At 39.4% G+C, this 25,475-nt stretch overlaps 1 protein-coding gene across 4 annotated transcripts in view; it reads right to left on the bottom strand.

The window, feature by feature from the left end:
- The window catches only part of BRCC3 (BRCA1/BRCA2-containing complex subunit 3), a 48,318-nt gene that overhangs the window by 5,386 nt on the left and 17,457 nt on the right, over positions 1–25,475 (bottom strand). For 2 of the 4 annotated variants that reach the window (XM_039867022.1, XM_039867023.1), the window contains exons 4-7: positions 22,977–23,065; positions 21,422–21,477; positions 4,495–4,626; positions 3,897–3,940 (exon numbers count right to left, since the gene is read on the bottom strand). In XM_039867022.1, the coding sequence (XP_039722956.1) occupies positions 3,897–3,940; positions 4,495–4,626; positions 21,422–21,477; positions 22,977–23,065 (321 nt within the window). Of the gene's footprint in view, positions 1–3,896; positions 3,941–4,494; positions 4,627–21,421; positions 21,478–22,976; positions 23,066–23,849; positions 23,956–24,931; positions 25,470–25,475 lie in introns of those variants that run through there. The other 2 variants (XM_039867025.1, XM_039867024.1) reach the window with 2 other exon arrangements.

Below are 25,475 nucleotides of genomic sequence, written 5' to 3'. Positions count from 1 at the left end.
TATCTCTTTGTTGAATTTCTCACTGAGATCATTGAGCATCCTTATCACAAGCGTTTTGAAAGCTGCATCTGGTAGATGGCTTTTCTCCATTTTGTTGAGTTCTTTTTCTGCAGCTTTGTTCTGTTCTTTCATATCAGACATGTTTGTCTCCCCAATTTAGCTGCCTTCCTGTGCTTGTTTCTGTGTATTAGGTAGGGCTGCTATATCTCCCAGTCTTAGTGGAGTGGCCTTATGGAGTATGTGGCCTGTGGGTCTCAGGGGCGCAATCTCCCTGGTCACCTGAGCAAATGTTCCATGTGTGTCCCTTGTGTGGGTTGTGTGTGCCCTCCTGTTGTAGTAGAGCCTTGGCTGCATGTCAGTGGGGGGGACTGACCCTCAGGCCACTGGCCGTGAGGATGGTGGAGGAGATGCTGTGCACGGCTTGACCCCAAGAGCAGGATTCGCTTTAGCGGGGCTCCGGTGCCTGCCCCGTCTGCCCTTCAGCTGTGTCACCCTCACATGTACCCAGTTGGTGCTCTGGCTTGGTCCAAAACCTGTGCCTGGCTTGGGGCTACCTGGCATGAGCCACCAAGCAATCTGCAGATGACTGACTGTCAACTTCGCTGGGCTTGGAGGTGCCTCGAGAGGCCAAGTCAGGAACTGAGGCCGGCTGGCGCTAGTGCCAGGCTTGGGGCTTCTTAGCAAGAGGTACATGGCATGCTGAGGCCAGATGCTGCTTGTCTGGGGTTTGTGAGCCTTTGAGAGATTTTAGGAAAGTCCACAGCAAGAGCCAAGACAGGCTGTTTGTATGGAAAAGCCACTGGAAGTGGCTCAGGTGGTATGCACGTTGGCGGGAGCGGGGGTCAGGATCTCAAGGAATCAACAAGGTGGAGTGACCACTGTTAGCCAGGTTGATGGAGACTCAAGTATGATGGTGCCCACCTGCATTTGCACGCTGGGTGGCGGAAGTGCCCAACAGAGGAACAGTGGCTTCCATCAGCACTTCTGTCTGGGAGGAAGCTGCCCCTCCGGCCCTCGTCCTAAAGCCAGAGAACTCAGTTCCTGCCCCTGTGTCCCTGGTGCCTTTCGAGCTGCTGGTCCAACACTGGAGCTCAGGGCGAGTGAGCCCATCAGCGGTGAGGCCATCCTCGGGCCCTTAAAGAGGAACGTGTGCAACTCCAGCCACCATCCGTCTCACTCAGCCACACTGTCCACTGCTTTTCACAGCCGGAACTTGTGGGGACCTCTCTTCCCCGCACTGAAAGCCGGGGCCCAAGAGCCTACTGTGGGGCCAGGACCCCTCGCTTCTCTGGGGGGACCTTGGCAGCTGAGAGATCCCTCTCGATTTTTAACTGCCACATGCGGGTGTGGGATCAGCCTTTTCCATGTCCCCGCCGCTCATACCAGCCTCAGGGGGGCTATTTCTGTATAGACTTCTGTTCAGCAGACTTCAGGCAATTCTCCATGGTTGTCCTGTAGTTTTGTTGTAATTTTGATTTGGTCATGAGAGGAGGCAGACATAGCATGTATCTGCGCCACTGTCTTGACTCCTGGCTTTCCTTATTATTAAGGGCCACACGATAGTCATCCATCAGAACGGACATACCAATTTAATAAATCTCCTATTGATAGGCATTTCAGTGGCATCCAATTTTTTGCTATTAGAAAGACTGCAATTAATACCCCTTTAAATTTATTTTTGCACACTTGTCCTCCAAATTTTTGACGGGTACATTTCTAGAAGTAGAATTGCTATATTCAGGTGCATGTACGTTTTTAAACTGTATTTTTATCCAGTATTTTCCACATTTTACCAAATTACACCAAATTACACCTCCAGGCACAGTATATGGGAGTGTTCACTTTTCCCATTCCTTCACGTACTTATCTCTCAAGTTAATCTTTGCCAAAAGAAAATGTGAAAAACCGATTATTTCATCTTAATCCATACCCCTTTTTAAAGATTACTATGAGCAATTTGACTTTTCTGTAGGGGTTTATCAAAGTTTTGAACTCTTACTTAGTCAGCCTTTTCTTTTGTGAGTCGAGGGTTTCAGATTAGGGCATTACCTCCCTAGAGTGTGAAAAATATCCTCCTATATTTTCTTTCTGTATTTTTTTCCTTTGAACATGAACTTTAGAGGGGTGTAATTTATAGACAATAAAAGGACCCCATTTCAAGTATACAGTTTGATGAGTTTTGACAGGTGCATACCCCCTTGTACCCACCCGCGCGGCCAAGGCATAGACCATTTGCATCAGCCCCGAGGCCCCTCTGCAGTTCTTTCTACAGTCAACGTCCTTCCACCTGTGGCCCCAGCAGCTACTAATGCACTTGCTGTCACCTTAGCTCAGTTTTGCCGATTCTTGAATGTCATATGAATGGAACTATAGAGCGTGACATTCCGTGCGGTGCTTCTTTCACTTGGCGTACCGCCCTTGGGATTCGCCCAGGTCATTCCTGCATCGGTACTTGGTGTTTTTGTTCCTGAGCAGAACTCTGTCGCGTGGATGGAGCACGTGTCTGCGTGTCCACCCACCCACTGACAGACACTGGGGCATCTCCACCCTGTGGCTACCATGAATCGTGCTGCCGTGAACATTGCTGTATGCGGTTTGGTTTGAATCCGTGTTTTCAACTCTTTGGGGTACACAGCTAGGAGAGACACTTCTGGAACATTTGTCATTATAATCGCTGAGCTCTCTCCCAAAGTGGCTGTACCGTATTAAATAGTAAAAGTTTCAATATACCTGGAATTTTTGTGTAGGGTGTTAGCGAGGAACCTTGTTTGCCCCAAAGCGCAAATAGAATGTACGTCCATGAAGGTTAAGATTGGCTCTTTTGTTCAGCACTGTACCCCAGTGCCTAGAAGACTGCCGGCTAAGAGTAGGCACTCAAATATTTCCTGAATGAATAAACTGACAAATGACTGCCTCGATACTATTTAGTGAATAATTCATCCTTTTTTTCTTGATTTGAAGTAACATCTTTCTTAAATTTAAATTCTTGCGGGCCCATTTCTGGGCTCTTTTCAGTCCACTTATGACTTAAATTACTGTGGCTTTACAGTATTGCTACGTGTTATTTATTACCAACTTTTAACTCTTTGTCACCTTTTACCTCCAGATAGAAACGATAGGACGGATACGCCGCGCCATCTCTCTGTTCTCTTCCCCTCAAAGTAATTTCCTGTAACACTTGAAAGCTTCCTCTTTTTCCTCACTGCTGACTTTGCTAGACACTGGGGGAGACTGCACAGAATGGCCTGGGAGTCAAGGTTAGAGAGGAAATGTGGGCGGGAAGGTGTGTATCGTGGGGAAAGCCATTTTGTATGTTGTGTCGAGCTTGCTGTCTCTTGGACTTGTATAGGAATCCCTGCTGTATTTATTGACGTGAAACAAATTTTTCCCTCATGCCCTCCCTTTTTTCTGTCTGTCTGTCTGTCTGTCTGTGTGTCCTTCTCTTTCAACCACCACGACAGGCTAGTATCGGTGTGCTAGAACCAGCTTAGAGCAGCTCACAAGAGCCAGGTGTTGAAATTTCCAGAAGTATGCGACGTGAAATCGGCCATGGGAGGGGCGTCATACTACAGAAACTGTCAAACACAGCCATCAGGGTCCTCCCTCTTCCCTGGGGACCGGCTGTTAAACGGGCACCAGCCCACCACTGAGCAGGCTGTAGTAAAACCTGTTCCTGTGTCCCCTCCAGTCTTACTCTCGGTAGCATTTATATTATTTGGGGGTTCACTGTGTTCCACAGAAAAGTTGGGAGCAGGATTCATCGAAGGCAAAGCTCTTGGGAAAGGGAACTTGAGGAGAACTTGTACCCATCACTTCGATCGCTTAAACTAAATCCGCTTCTATCAGCTAAGTATTTCAGAGGTCAGTGCTCATACTCGAGAAAAAGAAAATCTTACCTGAGCCATTATGGATCTTGGTGACCGAGTCCAGATGTGTAAGGCTGAAGGGGTAAAACAGTGTAAGTTAGTAACAAAGCAGCGGCGAAGAGAAAACGAGGTGATCACAGACTACGAGACGAAATGATAAAGTGTACCAGGCCTCTGCCATCTGGATCAGACGAACAGGTATAATTTAAATTCCTGGTATTGCTAAACTTTTCGTGCTTTCTGAGAAGTGATTTTATTTGGAACTTCGAGGTAATTTAAAGAGAGAAATTTTAAAGTTTTTAGAAAAGCACTGTCTCTCTGAAGTCTTCACATAGTCTTCACGTATTGGGCACGACCCAGTGCCTGGCAATAGGGCTACTAAGATACTGTAGTTTACTTTTTTTACAACCAAAAAAGTGTCTTTGCCCCTGAAGGATCCAAAGTGAGAAACACACGTTAACGACATTGTCATACAGTGTGCGACATGACTGGAGACCACTATACAGCGTTCTCACAGACAGGTGGAAGGAAAGCGGGCTCGAGACTTGAGCTGCTGAAGAAGAAAGGACCGAAGAGCAGACGGGACTGGGCCCTGGAAGTGGAGGGCAGGGGCGAGGAAGGTGCCCACCTGTGGATCCTCCTATACGCGTCCTGCTCCTCTTGGCACAGGATCTTGGGCAGCTCGACTGCTGATTCGAGGCACACTTTCCCAATGGTGACATGAGGCACAATATGGATGGGGATTTCGATCCTCTCATACCTGCAAGACAATCGCTTCGGGTCAGTGCTTTTGTCTGTTTGTTTCCAGCTTCATTGAGGTATAAGTGAGAAATAGGAATTATTTCTCACTTATACTTAATTATTTATAATCAAGGTTTACAAATTGATATTTTGGTGTCTACTCAGGGTGAAATGATCACCGCACTCAAGCTAATTAACACAGCCACCACCTCACCGTCATTCCTTTTTTCTTTCTGTGGTGAGAACACTTAAGATTTACTTTCTTACAAAATTTCAAGTATATACTACGGTACTGTTAACTGGTCACCACGTAGTACATTTGACCTCCTGAACTCATTCACCCCGAAACTTTGTGCCCTTTGACTAGCACTTCCTCATTTTCTCCTCCACCCTCCACCCCTGGCAACCACCACCCCACTCTGCTTCTATGAGTCTGACTATTTTAGATTTCACATATAAGTGAGACTATTCAGTATTTATCTTTCTGTGTCTGGCTTATTTCTCATTCCATAATGTCCTCCGGGTTCATCCATGTTGCTGAAAATGGTATGTATACACATATACATATACACATCCCGCATTTTCTTTATCCGCCTGTCCACTGACGGGCATTTAGCTTGTTTTAGTATCTTAGCTATTATGAATTATGCTGCGACGAACATGGGACTGCTGATACCATTATGACATCCAGATTTCGTTTTCTTTGGATATATACCAAGAAATGGCTCAGTTTTTAAGGCTGAGTTGTCATAATCAGAAGTTTTCTATAGTTTAATAGAAATTTATGGATACGGCGTGCTTCAAAGGTTAAACATTCCTATAATTCATTTAGTAGCTCAAGTTCAAAGTGGAAAGAGTTCAAATTGAGTTCATCTGGGGAGCAAATTAGAAGGACATTTGCAGGGTCGATATACCTCTAGTGTCGTAGAAAATCTGAGGCTACTTCTGTAAACTTAACAGAAGCCTGGGGAGCCCACGATCCGGATGCTTGCTCCTCAGACAAGAGCAAGAGCTAACTAACACTTTTCAGCCAAGGCATTGCCAGTGAGGTTGAATACATTGATCACAAAGCCTGGGGAAGAGGAACGGCCGACTCTCCCATGACTCCATGAGATTCATTATGTGGGTGGAATCACTCATGGAAACGCTCACCGGTTCTAACTCAGTGTTCGCCAGTGACCCTCCCTTCCCATTCTCTCCCCTGGGGGAGGGGGGTAAAAGGTAAGAAATTCACAAATACTTGATTTTCATGCTAGTGTGGTAAAAGCAGATATGCTTGCTACTAAGACCAACCTACTTCTTACCCCAAATACACCTAAACTCCACGTAGCAGTGGGTTCAGTGGAGCATCCAGGACAGGGGCCCCTGGCACTGTAAGATGTCACTGGCACACGGTGGTACAGCAGCTTGAGATCTAGCTCCCCTCTCTCTTTGCCACCCAGCAGAATGTTTCTGGGCCTCATTCCACAATCCTGACAGAACACAAATGATGGAGGATTGCAAGCACTTTTCCCTTCTCAACATCCAAGGAGTCAGGGAAAAATTCATCAAAGAGCGTGCCATAGCTGCTTGTGGTTTGCAGAGGGTCCTTTGAAGTAATACACAGTGACTGTTATTTACTGACATTTCCGGAAACCCTGAAGAAATCAATCTGCTGCTGCTATTAGTTCGTCATCTTAACATGGATACGGTTCGTGGTGCCCCCGAAACAATTATAATAGTAACATCAGAGACCACTGGTCAAGATCATCCCTTTATTTCTGCAGACTCAAGTTTCTGAAAGACACCCAATGACCTTTTAAAGTACTTTAGCCACTAGCAACTGAGAATTCAATTATTCTTCTCTTTTCTTCCATTATGGTAGCCTTTCTCCTTTACAAAGTCGGTACCGTTTATTGAGAACGCCATGAGAAACAGATCCTGGAACTATCATGGAGAACAAATTTCCAGCTAAAAAGTTTTCCCTCCAGCAATGCACTTTTCAGACCTATAATCTTCACCATCCTACAAAAATAAATGTGCTCTAAAAACTTAAAATATTTTCATTAAATCATCCCAAACTTCCGAGAATACCAGTAGCTTGATCCTTCCATTACCAGTCATCATCAGGCATCCGTAAAGAATAATGTCATCAACATGAAGAACATAGAATGACTTAGGGGAATTCATAAGCGATTGTAGACATTTGCACAAATGAAAACACTAGCTCGTGTCACACTTTTGCAATCTCTGCGTTTGCTTTCTAACTAGTCAAACAGCCATTGTCTTTTCCCTTCCTGAAAGACAAAGGTTTTGGCATCCCAATTCTGCTTCTCAAAGCTTTTTTAAATTTATTTTTTGAGCTCTCATCTTGCGTGTAATTTTTTCAGCTTTACCGAGGAATAATTGACGATTACAAACTGTATATAATTAAGGTGTACAACTTGATGTCTTGATATATGTATACACTGTGAAATAATCACCACGACCAAACTATTTAATATATTCATCACCTCACACGGTTATCATTTTTTTATGGGGGCAGGGTGAAAACAAGATTTACCCTCTTAGCAAATCTCAAGTGTACGATAAAGTATTAACTCTAGTCACACTGCTGTATGTTTGGTCTCCGGAGCTTACTCATTCCACATAACTGAAATTTTGTCCCCTCTGACCAATGTCTCTCCATTTCCACCATCTCTTAGCCCCCGCCAATCACCATCCTTCTCCCTGCTTCTATGAGTTTGACTATTTTAGATTCCACATGTGAGATCATGCAGTATTTGTCTTTCTGTGGCTGGCTTATTTCACTTAGCATAATGTTCTCTAGGTCCATCCATGTGGCAAATGGCAGGACTTTCTTCTCTATTAAGACTGAGGCTGAATAACATTCCATTGTGGGGGGGGGATACATCCCTGATGATTAGTGATGTTGAGCATTTTCATATACCTGTGGACCATCTGTATGTCTTCTTTTGAGAAATGTCTATTCAGGTCCCTTGCCCATTTTTAAATCAAGTTATTGGGGGTTCTTTGTTATTGAGTTCCTTATACATTTTAAATATTAATCCCTTATCAAATCTATTGATTTGTAAATATTTTCTCCAATTCCACGTTGACTCTTTGCTCTTTTGACTGTTTCTTTTGCTATGCAGAAACTTTTTAGTTTGATGCAATCCCACTTGTCTATTTTTGCTTTTGTTACCATAGCCAAAAAATCATGGCCAAGACCAATGTCAAAAAGCATCCCCCGCAAGTTTTCTTCTAGTAGTTTTATGGTTGTAGGTCTTATGTTTAAGTCTTTAACCTATTTTGATTTTTTTTGTATATGGTGTGAGGAAAGAGCCCAAATTCATTTTTCTGCATGTGGATATCCAGTTTCTCCAAGTCATTTATTGATTTGATTGTGTATTGTTGGCACTTTTGTCAAAGATCGGTCATCCACAGATGCGTGAATTTATTTCTGGGCCTTTGATTCTGTTCCATTGGTCTGGATGTCTGTTTTTATGCGAGTACCATACTGTTTTGATTACTGTGGCTTTGCAATATATTTGGAAATCAGGAAGTGTGATGCCTCCATCTACATACTTCTAGCTCAAGATTGGTTTGGCTATTCGGGGTCTTTCGTGGCTCCATATGAATTTTAGGATTTTTTTCTATTTCTGTAAAAAATGCCATTGAGATCTTTTAGGGAAGGAATTGACTCTTCAGGTCACTTTAGGTAGTATGGACATTTTAGCAACATTAATTTTTCCAATCCATGAACACAGGACGTCTTTCTATTATCTGTGTCTTTAATTTCCTTCACGTTTTTATAATTTTCAGTGAACGTATCTTTTGACTTTGGTTAAGTTTCTTCTTAAATATTCTATTCATTTTGTTGTTTTTGTAAATGGGACTGTTTTCTTAATCTCCTTTTTAGATAGCCTGTCATTCGTATATAGAAACGACAGATTTTTGTATGTTGATTTCGTATTCTGCAACTTTACTGAACTTTAGTTCTAACAGGATTTTTTTTTTTGAGTCTTTAGGGTTTTCTACATATTCGATCATGTCATCTTCCAATTTGGATGCCTTTTCTTTCTTTTCCTTGTCCAATTGCTCTGGCTAAGACTTCTAGTACTATGTTGAATAGAAGTGGCAACAGTGGACATCTTTGCATTGTACAGGATCTTAGAAGGAAAGCTTTTTTCTGCATCAATGGAGATGATCATGTGGTTTTAAGCTGTTAGTGTGGTGTATCATATTCATTTGCATATGTTGAAACATCCTTATATTATAGTGATAAATCCCACTTGTTCATGGTGTTTAGTCCTTTTAATGTACTGCTGAATTCAGTTTTCTAGTATTTTATTGAAGATTTTTGCTTCTCCGTTCATTAGGGATATTGGCCTGTAGTATTCTTTTCTTGTGGTATTTTTGTCTGACTCTGGTATCAGGGTGATGCCAGACTCACAAAATGAGTTTGGAGGTGTCCCCTCTTCTGTTTTGGAAAGATGTAAGAAGGAATGGTGTTAATTCTTCTTTGAATTTTTCGTAGAATTCACCCATGAAGCCATCTGGTCTTGGGCTTTTCTTCCTAGTCTGCCATCTTGCTGATGTCACCCTGCATGTCATATAGTTTATGCCAGTAGTTCCTTCCTTCATGGATATATCATGAAAATGAATGAGAGTTGTTTTTAAAGTTTTTTCTCCGTTGTTATCTTTCTGCAGAGTGGGAGGTTGACCTTATCTCTAAATATGCAATACCTGTAAGCTTTAGAAATGTTGCTTAAATGCAACATTTCATTAACTAATGACTGATAACATCCCTAAGATACTGGGAATATTTCACTTTCACCCCTCTTGAGAAAGACAGGAGTATAAACTTCAAAAAGGATAATTAATGGGAGGTGTATAATTGATTATATAATTACATACATGTATATTACACCAAAACCCCAAAATATAACCCATCATTATAAGCAATTACATGTTAAAGTAATCCTTTATAATACTGTGTGACTTTGAGCTGTTCTCAAGTTAAAAAAAAGTAGAATGCTCATTTATTCTTTCAATGATTCACTCATTCATTCATTCAATGTTTATCCTGTTTGTATTATGTTTTCTGTTTCTGCCCAGGTCGCCCTTTTCCTTTTATAAATTCCTAGATCCCTTAAATTTCCCATCACAATGTTTATTCCTTGTATTTTCCCATTGAAGCCTGAGAGTTTCTGTAAAATCAGAGACTGCAGCTTTCCTATGATTTCTTTCCACCATATCCTGTATGAAAGAAACTGCTCTAAATATCTTCCAAGTGCCTTTCTTAGTAAACATACACCCTAAATTTTAGTTAGCTATTGCCATATAATTGCTAGCCAATAAGACATTTATGAAAAAGTTATATGTATGACCAGGAAGATTCCTTAAAAGGAGATTTTTTAAAAACTTTCTTCTATTTGCTGTTTAGAATGTCATTGTATGTCTGCAATTTTAAGATCCATCTTGGACTACTGGGAGACCCTATAAACGAAGCAACAAGACAAAAGATGTCTGTTTCCCTAATAAAAGTCATTTATTGTCTACCTGTTTACTTCTTTTTCTGTGATGGAGAATTTAACTTTGCTCAAGGGGCTGTCTTTGGGGTTTTTGCTTGGTTCTCGACCAAATGTAATTTTAACTAATACAACCTAATAAACTGTTACGCGTTTCTTACAGACCTAAATTTAAAAAGTCCTGTTTCTTCGACTTTAATTTTGGGACCATGAATGTAGGGTTGAACCCAAGGACTATATCTATGTATAAGACAAACGGTATTCATGTAATATTATCATACTATACCTAAAAAAAATGAAAACGCTTGTGAAGGAAGCAACTCTCCAATATTACTTTTAGGAGCAAAAATCAGTACAGACACTTTGGGAAATTATTTTATTTTGGTCTCTTTCTATACTCTTAATTAGAGAGGATTATTAGTTCATTACTGGTGTGTAGAAACACAACTGATTTCTGTGATTTTGAATACTGCAACTTTGCTAAATTCATTTATTAGCTCTAGTAGCTTTGGCGGGGGCTTCTTTGGGATTTTATATATGTAGGATAATGTCATCTGCAAATACAGAAAGTTTTACTTCTTACTTTCCGATTTGGATGCTTTCTGCCTTGATTGTTTTCGCTAGAACTACCAGTACAGGGTTTAACAGCAGTGTTAAAAGCAGGCATCCTTCTCTTGTTCCCGATCTTAGGGAGAAGGCTTTCAATCTTTCACCATTGAGTAAAATGTTAGCTGTGCATTTTCGTAAATGCCCATATGTGTTGAGGGCTGTTCCCTAGATTCCTAGTTTTCTGAGTGTTTTATCATGAAAGGGTGTTAGCATTTGTCAAATGCTTCTTGAGTATCAACTGAGATGATCGTGTGTTTTTTCCTGCATTCTATTAAGCAGTGTATTATATCAATTAATTTCCTTAGGTTGAACCTCGTTTGTATGCTTGGGGTAAGACCCGCTTGGTCATGGTGTATAATCCTTTTAATATGCTGTTGGAATCAGTTGGCTAGTATTTTGTTGAGGATTTTGGCATCTGTATTCATAAGGAATATTACTTTGTAATTTTCTTTTCTTTTTTGGTTGATATCTTTGGCTTGGGTATCAGGGTAATGTGAGCCTCAAAAAATGAGTTAGAAGTGCTCAGTCCTCTTCTGTTTTTTGGAAGAGTTTAAGAAGGATTAGTGTTGATTCTTCTTTAAATGTGTGCAGAATTAACCAGTGTACTCTCATCTGGTCTTGAATTTTTTTTGTTGTTGTTGGGAGGTTTTTTACTACTAATTCAATCTATTTAATTTTTATAGGCCTTTTCAGGTTTTCTATTTCTTTTTGAGCCAGTTTTGGCAATTTGTACGTTTCTAGTCATTTGTCCATTTCATTCGGATTATCTAATTTGTTGGCATATAATTGTTCAGTTTTACCTCCCAATCCTTTTTATTTCTGTAAGATCGGTACTAATGTCCCCACTTTTATTTCAGATTTTAGTTACATAGGTCTTCTCTCATTTTTTTCTCTGTCGGTCTAGCTGAAGATAGGTCAATTTTTTCTTTTTAACTTTTCAAAGAACTATTTTTAAAAAAAATTTATTTATTGTTTTTTTATTCCCTATTTTGTCTTTATTATTTATCATTTCCTTCATTCTCATTGCTTTGTATCTAGTTTGCATTTCTTTTCTCATTCCTTGAAGTGTAAATTTAGGTTATTAATTTGAGATATTTCTTTTTTAACGTGGGCACGTACAGCTATAAATTCCCTCTGAGCACTGCTTCTGCTGCACCCCATAAATCTTGTGTTTTCATTTTCATTAGTCTCAAAGTGTTCTCTAACTTCTCTTGTGATTTCTTCGTTGTTCCATTGTTTGTGTTTAATTTCCACATATTTGTGAATTTTCCAGATTTCCTCTGTAGACTATCTCAGAATTCATTCCATGTTTGTAGAAGATGCTGTGTATGATTTCAATCTTTTTAAATTTATGAGACTTGTTATGCAGACTAACGTGTGTTTTATCCTGGAGAATGTTCCATGTGCACTTGAGAAGAATGTGTATTCAATTGTTTTTGAGTACAATGTTCTATATATGCCGGTTAGGCGTAGCTGCCTTATACTGCTGTTCAGTTCTGTTTCCTTTTTTTTTTCTAGTTGTTCTACCCTTCACTGAAAGTGGGGTGTTGAAGTTTCCCACTACGATTGAACCATCTACCTCTCCCTTCAATTTTTCTGTCCATTTTTTGCGTGATATATTTTGAGGCCCTTTTATTAGGTGCATATATCTTTATAATGGTTATATCTTCTTGTCGGATTGACACTTTATCATCATATGATGTCGTCCTTTGTCTCATAACAATTTTTGTATATTTTGACTGATAACAGTACAGCCACTCCAGTGCTCTTTGATTACTATTTGCCTAGAATATGTTTTTCCATTCTTTTTACTTTTAACCTAGTTTTGTCTTTGGATCTAAAGTGAGTCTTTTGTAGAATGTTTTCTGTGTTGTTTTATTTTGTTTATCTATTCTGCTGATCTCTGCCTTACAATCGGGGAGTTTACTTATGTTTACATTTAACGTAATTATTCATAAAAAAAGACTTCTGCCACTTTGCTATTTGTTTTCTACATGTCATATCTTTTTTGTTCCTCAATTCCTCCATTACTGCCTTCTTTTGTATTAGAAAGACTATACCATTTTGATCCTTCTTTATTGTATATATCTTTATTTCCTTAATGGTTGCCCTGGAAATTACAATTAACATTTTAATTTATGACAATCTAGTTCAAATAAATACCAATTTAGTTTCTGTTACATGCACACTACTCCTATATAGCTCCGTTCTCATCCTTTTATGTTGTTATAAATTACAACTTTATACACTACGTGTCTATAAATAGATTAATAACTGCTGCTTTATGTCTTTGTCTTTTAAGTCATATGGGGGAAAAAGAGGAGTTATAAATCTGAAAATATATTAATACTGACTTTTATATTCATCGAGTTACCTTTCTGGTGTTCTTTACTTCTTTGTGTGGATTCAATACTGTCTAGAGTCCTTTCATTTTATCCTGAAAGACGCCTTCATTTAGCATTTCTTGTAGGGCAGATCTAGTGACAAAACTCAGATTTTTTTTTTTACCTGGGAATTACTAATTTCTCCTTCATTCCTAAAGGATAATTTTGCCATAAATAGAATTCTCGCCTGATAGTTTATTTTTTCTTTTTAATCGGCATTTAGAATATGTCATTCCACTGCCTTCCTATCTCCTTAGTTTCTGATGACAAATTGCCTCCTGGCCTTTTTGAGAATCCATTGTATATGTATATGATGAGTCACTTCTCTCGTTGCTTTTAAGATTCTCCCTTTGTTTTTGGCTTCTGACACTTTGATTTATAATATGTCTCAATGTGGATCTCTTTGAGTTTATCCTGCTTAAGAGTTCTTTGAGATTCTTGGATATATAGATTCATGCTTTTCATCAAATTTGGGATGTTTTTGACCATTCCTTCTTTATATATATTTTTCTGCACCTTTCTGCCACTCTCATCTTTTCCTGGGACTCCTAGTATGAGTAGTCCCACAGGTCTCTCAGGCTCTGTTGATTTTTCTTCATTCTTCTTTCTTTCCGCTCCTCAGACTGGGTAATTTCAATTGACCTATCTTAAAATTTGACGATTCTTTTCTCAAATCTGATCTTGAACTTTTCACTTCAGTTATTATACTTCTCGGTCCCAGAATTCTTATTTGGTTCCTTCTTATAATTTCTCCCTTTATTAATATTCCTTATTAGATATCTTCTGTCATTCTCATGGTTTTCTTTAGTTCTTTGCACAATGTTTCCTTTAGCTTTTTGAGAGTATTTTAAATAGTTGATTGAAAGTCTTTGTCTAATAAGTCCGATGTCTAGACTTCCTCTGGGAATATTTTCATGAATTTGTTTTCCCTGTCTATAGCCCATAATTTGTTTCTTTGAATGCTTATTTTTTTTGTTGAAAATTGGACATTTTCAATATTATGGTGACTCTGGAAATCAGATTCTGTCCCCTCCCCAGGGTTTACTGTTGCTGCTTGTTTTATTTGATTTTGTTTGTGTGTTTAGGGGCTTTCCTGAATTAACTTTTATAGTCTATATTCTTTGTTATGTGTGGCCACTGAGGTCTCTGTTAGCTTACTGGCCATCTAGTAATTCGACAGAGATTTCCTTAAATGCTGAGATTCTTGTTTTTGTTTTTTTTTCTTTATTAAGCACTTGCCTGGTTGCTACACAGTTTTGATTAGTTTCTAGAGTTCCAAAACAGTTGATTCTGACAGTTTTTGCCAGATTATTTGCATCTTTTGTGGAGGACTCTTGAAGTTTCCTACTATTCCATTTTTGTTGATGTAGCTCTCTCTATTCGCTTTTTTAGTCTATATTTTTTTCTCTCATTCATACTGGATACTTTCTACTGATTTACCATCGGTTTCCTGACTCTCCTCTGTCATCTCCATTCTGCTATCAAACCCATCCAGTGAGTCTTGCATTTCAGCGATTGGATTTTTCGGTTCTAAAGTTTGTACTTGGTTCGCTATGTCTTGCATTTGCTTGCTGAAACTTTCTGTTTAAACATTTGTTGCAAGAGTATTTGTGATTGCTTTTTTTAACTTTTTTTTTTATAATAATTGCTTAAAAGTCTTTATCAGATGATTCCCACATCCTTTTCCATGCAAGTTGAAATGTTCCTGGTTCTTCACATGCCAAGAAATTCTGAATTGCATCCTGGGTATTTTCAATATTAGGTTAAGAGATAATGGATCTTGTTTGTATTCTATGGAGAATATGTTGTTGTTTTTGCTTTAGCAGACAATTTGCCTAGTAAAGTTCAGGTTGAAATTTTCACAGTGGGCTGGTTCTAATGTCTGTTAAATTTTCAGAGCCCTTGTAGTGTTCTTTAGATCTTTCCTGCACGTTTGCTACCCGGTGGTCAGTGTGGGACCTATTCGGTGGTCTATCAGTTAATTCAGTTCTCAGTTATGCTAATTAGGGTCGGATCCATACAAGGGAGCACAAAAATTCATAAACAACACTATAAAGTTGCTTTATCACACTCCTCCATGAATATAACTTCCTGAAGACCACCCCTTGTGGCCCTCCTGCCGAAAACCTGGGAGTCTAGATACCTCTCTCTTGTGCTCTTCCAAGATTGAGGCTCTGTATACACACAGTACTTAGTAACGAGGCTTCTATTCTTAAGCCAAAATCATTATCATCATTAGCAACAACAAGAGTTCTCCTAACCAAGAGAATAAACTGTCTGGGAGGAAACACTTCTTAAGATTGGTATTGTAGAGCAGGATGCCTGAAATCTAATATTTAGTGATCCCTGAGAAAAATGGCAGGCTTTCAACCCACTCACCCTAAAATGAAGCCTCCTGTTAACAAGCCAAATCACAAATAATGAGTTGTTACTCATCTTTTTTGTTGCCTTGTTCTTAAAAGAGGATGGACAAGAAAGATAAAAAATAAACATAAAAAAATGACCACAGAAGAAACAGAACTGAAACAACAGAAGAAATTTTAACATTTCAATATTATAGCAATAAATCAAGAACAGGGTACTGTGAAATTGGAATAACTGGTAAACAAGGGAAAAAACTTCTTGGAAATTAAAAATATAAAATTGTGAAAATAAAAAAAAAACTTCAGTGAATGGATCGGGAGATAAAATCAAGAATATATCTGAGAAATTAAAACAAAAAAAGAGAGAGAGAGAGAAAATATGAGTGAAAAGGGTCACTGTGGTCAACCTAGGACCTTTAATATGTGACTAATAGTTCTAGAAAGAGAAAGGAAAATGGGAAAGAATTACCGAAGAACAGAGGAAAGGATATGACACATCTGTCCTAACTTGTGGAGAAAAAGAGGGAAAGAGTCATAAGAGAGGAAGCTGGTTAAGGTATCTCTTCATACTGGGGCTTTAAGTCTCTGAGAGAGGAGAAGTATATCGGGAAAGTGAAGGCGAGCACTGACCATGAATAGGACTCCTGCTCTGATTCTCAAAACTAGCACAAGACCAGGAAGCTCCCTTTCCCTATAGTGTAAGTTTGTTTATGTCATCTCTCCAATGCTTCAGATGTCATCTTAGAGTCAAACATGGGGAGAAAGGGAAGTAACTGAAGAAGGAGAAATTATCTCCACAAAGACTGATTTCGACTTGAAGAAACTTTAAATTATTGGATTAAATTATAAATAAGATTTCTCTTCCAAGGAACTGGGTAGATTATGGGTTGTTCTATCGGGGGCTACAAAAGAAAACAATAGCAGAGAACTTCCCAGAGCTGAAGGACAAGTGCAAGCTGACTGAAAGCATCCAGCAGTTTGAATCAAGAAATATTCACATTCTAGCTACAGCATAGAAAATTTTACAACCTCAAGAATAGAGAAGTTCCTGGAAGAAATGGATAAATACTATAAATATAAAATTTTTCAAGACTGAATCAAGAAAAAACAGAAAATCTCAACAGACTGGTTACTACAAACAAAATCAAATTGGTAATGAAAAATCTCCCAAGAAACAGAAGTCCTGGATCAGATGGCTTCACAGATAAATTTTACCAAAGAAGAAGAATTAACACCTATTCCTCTCAAACTATTCCAAAAAATTCAAGAGGAGGGAAGGTTCCCAAGCTCATTCTATGATGCCAGCATTATCCTGATTCCTAAACCAAAGACATTACAAAACAATAAAACCATAAGCCGACATTCCTGACGAACATAGATGCAAAAATCCTCAACGAAATATTAACAAACCAAATTCAACAATACATCAAAAAGATCATACACCACGATTAAGTAGGATTTCTTCCTGGAATGCAAAGTTTGTTGAATATCCACAAATCAATTAACATGATGCACCATGTAAACAAATGAAAGATAAAAATCATATGATCATAACAATAGATACAGAAAAAGCATTTGACAAAATCCAGCATCCATTTATGATTAAAAAAAAAAACTCTCAACAAAGTGGGAACAGAGGGAACATACCTTAACTCAATAAAGGCCGTGTATGACAAATCCACAGTTAACACTACAGTCAACAGGGGAAAGGCTAAAAGCATTTTCCTTAAGATCAGGAGCAAGACAAGGATGCCCACTTTCACCACTTTTATTCGACATTGTATTGGAAGTCCCAGCCATAGCAATCAGACAAGAAAGAGAAATAAAAGGCATCTAAATTGGAAAGGAAGAAGTAAAACTGTCACCTATCTGCAGATGACATGATACTATATAGAGAGAACCCCAAGATTCCACCAAAAAAAACTGTTAGAACTGATCAATGAATTCAGTGAAGTAGCAGGATACGAAGTTAATATTCAAAAATCAGTTGCATTTTTATACATCGATAATGAATTATCACAACGAGAAATTAAGAAAATAATTGCACTTACGACTGCATCAAAAAATAATAAAATACCTAGGAATAAATTTAACCAAGGAGGTAAAAGACCTATGCTCGGAAAATTATAAGACACTGAAGAGAGAAACTGAAGAAGATACAAATAAATGGAAGCATATGCCGAGCTCGTGGATGGGAAGAATTTACATCGTTAAAGTGGGCATCCTACCCAAAGTAATCTGTAGATTCGATGCAATCCCTATGAAAATACCAATGGCATTTTTCACAGAACCAGAATAAATAATCCTAAAATTTATATGGAACCATAAAAAACCCCAAATAGCCACAGAAATCTTGAGGAAGAACAAAGCTAGATGTATCACACTACCTGATAGTAAACTATACTACAGTATAGTATCTTAAGGCCACAGTAATCAAAACAATTGATTACTGGTATCAAAACAGACATATAGATTAATCAAACAGAATAGATAGCCTGGAAATAAATCCATGCCTTTATGGTCATTTCATCTATGACGAAGGAGAAAAGAACATACAATGGGCTAAAGACAGTGTAGTCAATAAATGGTGTTGGGGAAACTGGACAGATACATGCAAAAAAAGAGAAACTGGACCACGTTCTCACACCGTATACGAGAACAAATTCAAAATGAATTAAAGACTTTTAAATATAAGATCCCAAGCCATAAAACTCCTGGAAGAAAACATGGGCAGTAAACATTGTTCTTAGTAATATTTTTTCTGACATATCTCCTCAGACAAGGGAAGGAACAAAAGAAAAAATAAACAAATGGCACTACATCAAACTAAAAACTTTTTGCACTGCAAAGGAAACCATCAACAAAACGGAAAGATGACCCACTAAATGGGACAAGATATTCACCTATGACACATGTAATAAGGGGTTAATATCCAAAATTTATAAAGAAGTCATACAACACAACACCAAAAAAAATCGAATTAAAAATGGGCAGAGGATGTGAATAAGACATTTCTCCGAAGAGGAAATACAGATTGCCAATAAACGTATGAAAAATTCTCAAGGTCACTAATCATCAGAGAAATGCAAATTAAAACCACAATGAGATATCAACTCACACCTGTCAGAATGGTCATCAACAATAAAACAAAAAACAAGTGTTGGCGAGGATGTGGAGAAAAGGGAACCCTTGTACACTGTTGCTGGGATTGCAGCCACTATGGAAAACAGTTTGGAGGTTCCTCAAAAAATTAAAAATAGAACTATCTTACGACCCAGCAATTCCACTCCTGGGTATTTATCCAACGAAATCCAAAACACTAATTTGAAAGGGTATGTGCACCCCTGTTTTCACTGCAGCGTTATTCGCAACAGCCAAGAAATGAAAGCATCCATCAGATGATTGGATAAGTAAGTGGCATATATATACAATGGAATATTACTCAGCCATAAAAAATGAAATCATTCCATTTGCAACACATGGATAGACCTAGAGGATGTTATGCTAAGTGAAGTAAGTCAGAGAAAGACAAATCACATATGATTTCACTTACATGTAGAATTTAAAGAACAAAATAAATGAACAAACGAAATAGAAACAGACTCATAGACACAGAGAACAAACTGATGTTTACCAGATGGGAGGGGGGTAGGAGGGCAGGGTGAAAATGGTGAAGGGATTAAGAAGTACAAATTGGTAATTACAAAACAGTCTCGGAGGTGTGAAGTACAGCATAGGGAATAGAGTAGATAATGCTGTAATAACTACGTGTAGTGCCAGGTGGGTACTACACTAATTGGGGGTGGGGGGACCACTTCACAAATTATATGAACATCTAACCACTATGCTGTACACCTGAAACTAATATAAAATAATATTGAATGTCAACGGTAATTGAAAATAATAAAAGAAAATTTAAAAATAGAGAAGTTCTTAAAAGCTACCAGAGAGAGAAAGGAGGGAAAGAAAGTCCCTTACAAAAGAAGAAGAATTAGACTGGTAAGAGACTTCATCAATAATACTGGATGTTTATGAAACAATAATGAAACCATGCCTTTAAAGTTCTGAGGAGGAAAATGTCAGTTCAGAATTCTTTAGCCATTAGGGTTATTAAGAAAGAATAAAACCATTTTCGGACAAGCACAGACTCAGAAGGTTTAGCACGATGACAGGGCGAACCAAGAAAGATGACATGAAATCCAGACACCAATGGAGCCGACCCAGAAGGACAATGAAGGAAAGTCCCAGGAGGTCAGCTATGACTCGTCAGAGGTGACGGAGGCCAAAAAATGAGGAAAGTCATTTCAAAACCCTATGAAACAGCAAAAAGCTATACGCGGAAGGAAACAGAATCGTAGTAGACAACATTATACTGCTTGGTTGTACATGGATGATTTACATAATCGTAATAATATAAACACTTTATTTTCTACTCTTCGAATCGACTAGTAGACAAAGCTCAGGAAACCCAATTATGGTTACAACACGGGACGTAAATACTGGCAACTGTGAATATATAAAGGTTTATGGTAAAACTGCAGGTTGACAGCAGGGAGCCAAAAGACACTGCCTCTTGTCTGTCGTTGGTAGAATAAATAAAAGAACAAACTTTATTTAAGATTAGAAAAGGGACCAACAGAAGAACGGAAAGTATTACTATAACTACCTCAGGGAGAACGGAGATGAGGCGGTGTAAGTGACCTAAACCCTCATTTGCGAAAGCAAGACAAAGTAAGAAAACAGATAATATCCAAAATTAGTAAGTCAACGAAAAGTATCAAAAGTCTATTATTGAGATATCGAAGTAAAAATCAGAACTGAAAACAAAATTAGAAGAAGTGGTTCCTTCTGAGGATTGAGATTATTTATCGTAAGTTCCTCCATACCATTTGAAATGTTGATGCATGTGCATCTATGACTTTGATGAAAACATCAAAAATTCCAGTTTCTTGACTAAGCGCCACTTTTGTCTGGTTCCACTTTCCCAGGCTCTGTGAAGCACACGGCGAAGTCTGCGCACGTCCTACTCGCCCCTTTCCACTTCCCGTCTGGGGTGGTGACTGACGTGTTCCCTTCCGTACATTCTATGTATTTATCAGCAGGTATGCTGGTGTGTTCACCAATATACTTCTCTTCCATGTTCTTACCCGAATACTAGCACGCTATGTATAATATTCTTCTACCTCGCCTGTTTTATTTATTAATGTATCTCGGAGATATTTCCGTATTACTACTGAGCTTTGTCATATTTTTTTAACATATTAATCCAATTTTGGGATGCATCATACTTTCATCGGTCTGTACTGACAGACATGTTTTTCTCCAGTCTCTGCTATTTCAAACAATGCCACAATGCTATAATAATAAATCGACAATGATTATAAGAAAAAAAAAACAATTTAAGACGGTTTTTGCTTCTGTTTCTCAATTAGATAATGAACTTGGCTTTCATCTTTGCATCCTCAGTGCCTACTTTGACATTTGGCAGATAGCAGAGATTAGATTAAGATTTTCTAATTTAGGGTGAATGGAATTTAAAGGAGGAAAGTCACCTATGCGAACATTTCAATGAGATACTGGAACTCTAAAGTCAAGTTCATGGCACCACAAAGACAATAGGCTGTACGAATGTCAAACACTCTGCACGCTTAGTCTTTGCTTTACAATTCACCAGAGAAAGGGAAGTGGGGGTCGAGTCGCTTGGAGAAAGGAAGCGACTGTGACAACGAACTGGACAAAAAGACTGCTTGTGTGCTGCTGGCTCTGTAGATCCCCAATACCGAGATGCGAAAGAGACTCTCACTCCTCACGGGGTCGTGAAGAAGTGTTAAGTAGACTACAGAATTCTTGGTGTTTTACCAGTGAGAGAACTAAAATTTTAGGAAGAAAACAAGCAATGTTCTTGACCAGAAGTTAACCCATCGAAACATAACATACGTACTTACTCTGAGCTCTTCTGGGCCTGAATGGATTGAAAGCAAGTGTAGAGGACGCGGCCAGTCTATAAAAAAAAAACAAAAAATTTAAAAAGGTCACGAAGAGAAGGATTAATTTGGAAAAAGGTATAGCAGTTTAGTGATATGCTAACCTAAAACTCAAAGGCCACTTTGAAAACGGAAGGTAAAAGAGATTACAGAGATGGGATATGCCATATATCTGCCGTCGGAACAATCAATCGGTCAACATGAGATGGCCACAGTCGACCACGTGTTCGTGTGACAGCGGCAAAGGGCTCGCGAACACGAGAACCAAGGAACGAAGGACCAGACCGTTCGAACTGCTTTTTTTGGAAGCTGACAAACTTCTTCAACAACTATTATAATGACGGCAAACAAATTTATGATGACAAAGCCAAAAGCATTTCAAATGAAATACAAAGTTCAAAATACTGAACTTTAATATTTGTGGAAAAAAGTGATTTCATGAAGGCTATTTATTGTTAACATCGATTCTGAGAATATAACTAACGTAGTAAATAATAGGATGCACTTGATGCTTTTGGCAAAATTCATACCTACAATGTTAAATAGTAACTTTCTTTTTGTTTAAACTGACGCATAGCAAAATCTCTTGACACAAATGTAAAATTCGAAGAGAAGTCCTCTAAATAGACGATGGCAAACTAGCCATTTGATCAAGCAGCTTAACGTCTCTGAGCTTTGGTTTACTCATCCATAACATACAGATGACAACCATCCTCATAGGCTTTTTGTCAGGGTCAGAGAATATTTATGTCAAACACCCAGTGAGTAGGTGCCATACAATAGGTGATAAACAGTACTTGTTACTATTACTAGCCACCAAAATGTGTGTAGAATCCAGCCACCTCTCATCGCTGCCACTCTGCCACCGTGGTCAGGCCTCCATCATCCCTTGCTAGATTACCGCAGTATCTTCCAGATGGCTTTCATCATGATGCCGCAGCCCACTTGCGCTTCCTCCCTTACTCCCCCCATCCCTGCCTCGTCCAGTCTATTCTCAACACAGTAGTCAGCAAGATCCCATTAAAACATAAAGTCACCCTCTAGTGGCTTCCCAACTCAGAGTCAAAGTCAAGGCCTCAGAAGATCTGGCCCCAGTTATCTTTCAGACCTCACTGTAGGATGACCAGATGAGCGGTCGTCTCAACCAGGGCCCTTCCAAGAAGTGAGCTAACTAAACGAGAGACTGGCATAAGGGGGTAGAACTGGGACACATGGTCACGGTCTTCCTCCCTGTGCTGCAGCCACACTGACTTCCTTGATGTCCCTTGAACATGTCACACTCACCTCAGGGTCTTTGCACTGGCTATTTCCTCTGCCTGGAACGCTCTTCCCCCAAGAAATCCACAAGATTGTTCCCTCACTTTCTTCAGGTTCTGACTCAATGACCTTTCTCATTGAAACCTTCCCTGGCCACCCTATTGAAATTGCAAAAAGATTTTTCTACATTCTGTGTGTGTTTACACACACGCGTGCGCACGCACGTGTGCGCACACAAACGTGCACACACACACGATACCTTTGTGTTTTTATCTTCTATGAAACAGGAAAAAATAAGTCCTACAAAGCCTTGATCCATCATCTGGTACATGGCTTGCGTGCGAACATCTGCAAATAAACAGAAATCTGCTGTCAACAAACTGTACTTCACAGACATGAAGATTTTAAGATAAATATAATAATAATCCTCCCGGAAATCAGATTCTAGAGGCAGAAAAGGGATATTTCCTAAGGACGATATGATTGTCAAAGCACAAATCTTTTACCAGGTTAGAGAAATACTGTGGGAAGTCTGCAATTAAATAAGAAAACTTATCTAAAACTCTAGGCTGCCTGGCCCAAGACTTGTCCTGCTATGAAGCGTAGCACAGAAAAAGAAAAAGGGAAAACTTCAATTAGCCCCCTAGAACTCGATCCATTTCTTCCAGGGGACTGAAGACAAAGGCAGGCATTGGAAGGAGACAAAAAGATTTCCTAGGATAAACCTTTCGATGGACAGTTTCTAGGGAAGTGAATATATTAGACTCGATACTAAAGAATGGAAGTGTAGAACTATTACAGAGGAAATTCTTAGGGAGGAAACCACTGTACAGAAGTGAGTGCAATAGAATTCAATAGTCCAGGGAGTAGAAACAAAACCTCACTGTGTGGTCATGCAGTTTCTGAAAAGGAAATCATAAACAGGTACCAAATAAGAGCGTTTAAAAGGAATACGTCAAAGATCACCAAAAACTAAACAGAGACTAAATTTAAAGATCCGAAGTCTTCAGACCACTGTTTATGAAGAGTATAAAAGATCAGGTGTCACAAACACTGCAGAGCGTGGTTGGGTCCAGTGACTCATGCCCACTTCGTTTGCCACCGTGTTCTTAAACATTCTTTGCATTTGTACCTTTAGATCTGGATTGGGGCTCCTCCCGATGCCTTCCTAAGTAAAGAGTGAGACCGAACAGTCCAGGGCAATGAGTATGAAGGAAATAACTGGCTGAAAACAGTTGCTGAAAATACATAGCATCGTGTAAATGATCTCCGTACTGCTATGTGGCCTTGGCCAAACCTTTAATACCTCTAAGCCTATTTCCTCATCAGTTAAATAAGGATAAACAACATCCCTACTCTCACGGGGCTTTGTATTTTAAAACTTGACAGACATTTTAGCACAATACCTAGCACGTCTAAGGTACTTCGTAAGTATCTGTTCCATCTCGTTTCAACCGCGACCATTGTCGACGAACTGCTGAGTCCGATGTCCGTGCCATCCCACTCGAAGTGTTTTTGTCAAGATCATCAACGATCTCTTCTTGGTCCTCGATTTACCTGATTGCTCCCTCCTTGAAACACCGTCTTCACTTGGCCTCACACTCTCACTCTTCCCATCTGTCCTCTTCTGGGCTGAGCTTTTCCAGTCTCTTGCTGGATCCTTCCCATCTTCCCACTCTTGAAATACTGGCATGCCCTGGGCTCAGTCTTCAGTCTTTCTCTCTTCTCTGGCTACACTCACTCCCTGGGGGATTTCATCTGGTTCCACGACTTCATGTCTCATCTCTACACTGGCCACTCCCAACTCGCATCCAATAAACTCTATAGTCTCAGACTTCTACTCCAAACTCCAGAATCATGTATCGAATTGTCTACCCGATGCTTTGACTTGGTTGTCTTAATACAGTGCTACACAGAGTAGCAGATCCATGAACTATTTATTACCTGTTCACAAGGACATAAGAGCTTGAGCCGGAATGCAAATTAATACACTGCTTCCTTCATTGATCAACTCTTAAGGGACAAAAATGTAAGCCGAACTAAAGTACGTGCTCGGTGTCGTAGATGATTTAGGCTCAGCATTAAGCTGCTTATCTCTCTGATCACAGACAGCTCACAGACCACAGCCAGTCTATGTGAGTATCATTTGCCTAACGGACATTTGAATATATCTAAAATCGAACAGTTCATTCCCTCCCCACACACAAAACCTACCTCTTCCCAATGCTTCCCCATCTTAATCAGCAGCAACTCAACCCTTTCCGGTGTTCGAGCTAAAAGACTTGAGCGCATTTTGACTCCTCTTTCTCTCTTACCCTGTACCTGCTTCATCAGCAAATCCTGTTCATTCTCCCTTCAAAGCATAACCAGAATTTGATCACTTCTTACTACCTCCTCCTCAACTGCTACCAAGATCCAACAAAGCCACCATCACTCCTATCTTGCCTCGCCGCAATAGCCTGTCGCTATCTATCGCCCTTGGGTCTGTTCCCAACCCAGTAGCACCCCGTGATCCTTTGAAAATTGAAGCCAGGTCATGTCATGCCTCTGCTGAAAACTCTACGGTGGCTCCCAATTTCGCTTGAAAGTTAGAATCCACAGCGGCCTACAATGGCCTCCGTATTTGCTGGTGCCCCGTTAACCTCCCTGCCCTCATTTCCTGTCACTCCCCCTTCGCCACTCGGCTCCAGCCATACCGGCCTCCTTGCTTGTCCTCATACACTCCAGGCACACTCTTCCTCAGGGCCTTTGCACTGGC

The sequence above is a fragment of the Pteropus medius genome, unplaced genomic scaffold, assembly GCF_902729225.1.
Source record: "Pteropus medius unplaced genomic scaffold, Ma_sr-lr_union100, whole genome shotgun sequence".
In the NCBI taxonomy this organism is placed as follows: Eukaryota; Metazoa; Chordata; class Mammalia; order Chiroptera; family Pteropodidae; genus Pteropus; species Pteropus medius.
The sequence above is the reverse complement of the archived record's forward strand: the minus strand, read 5'-3'. Positions and strand labels throughout refer to the sequence as shown.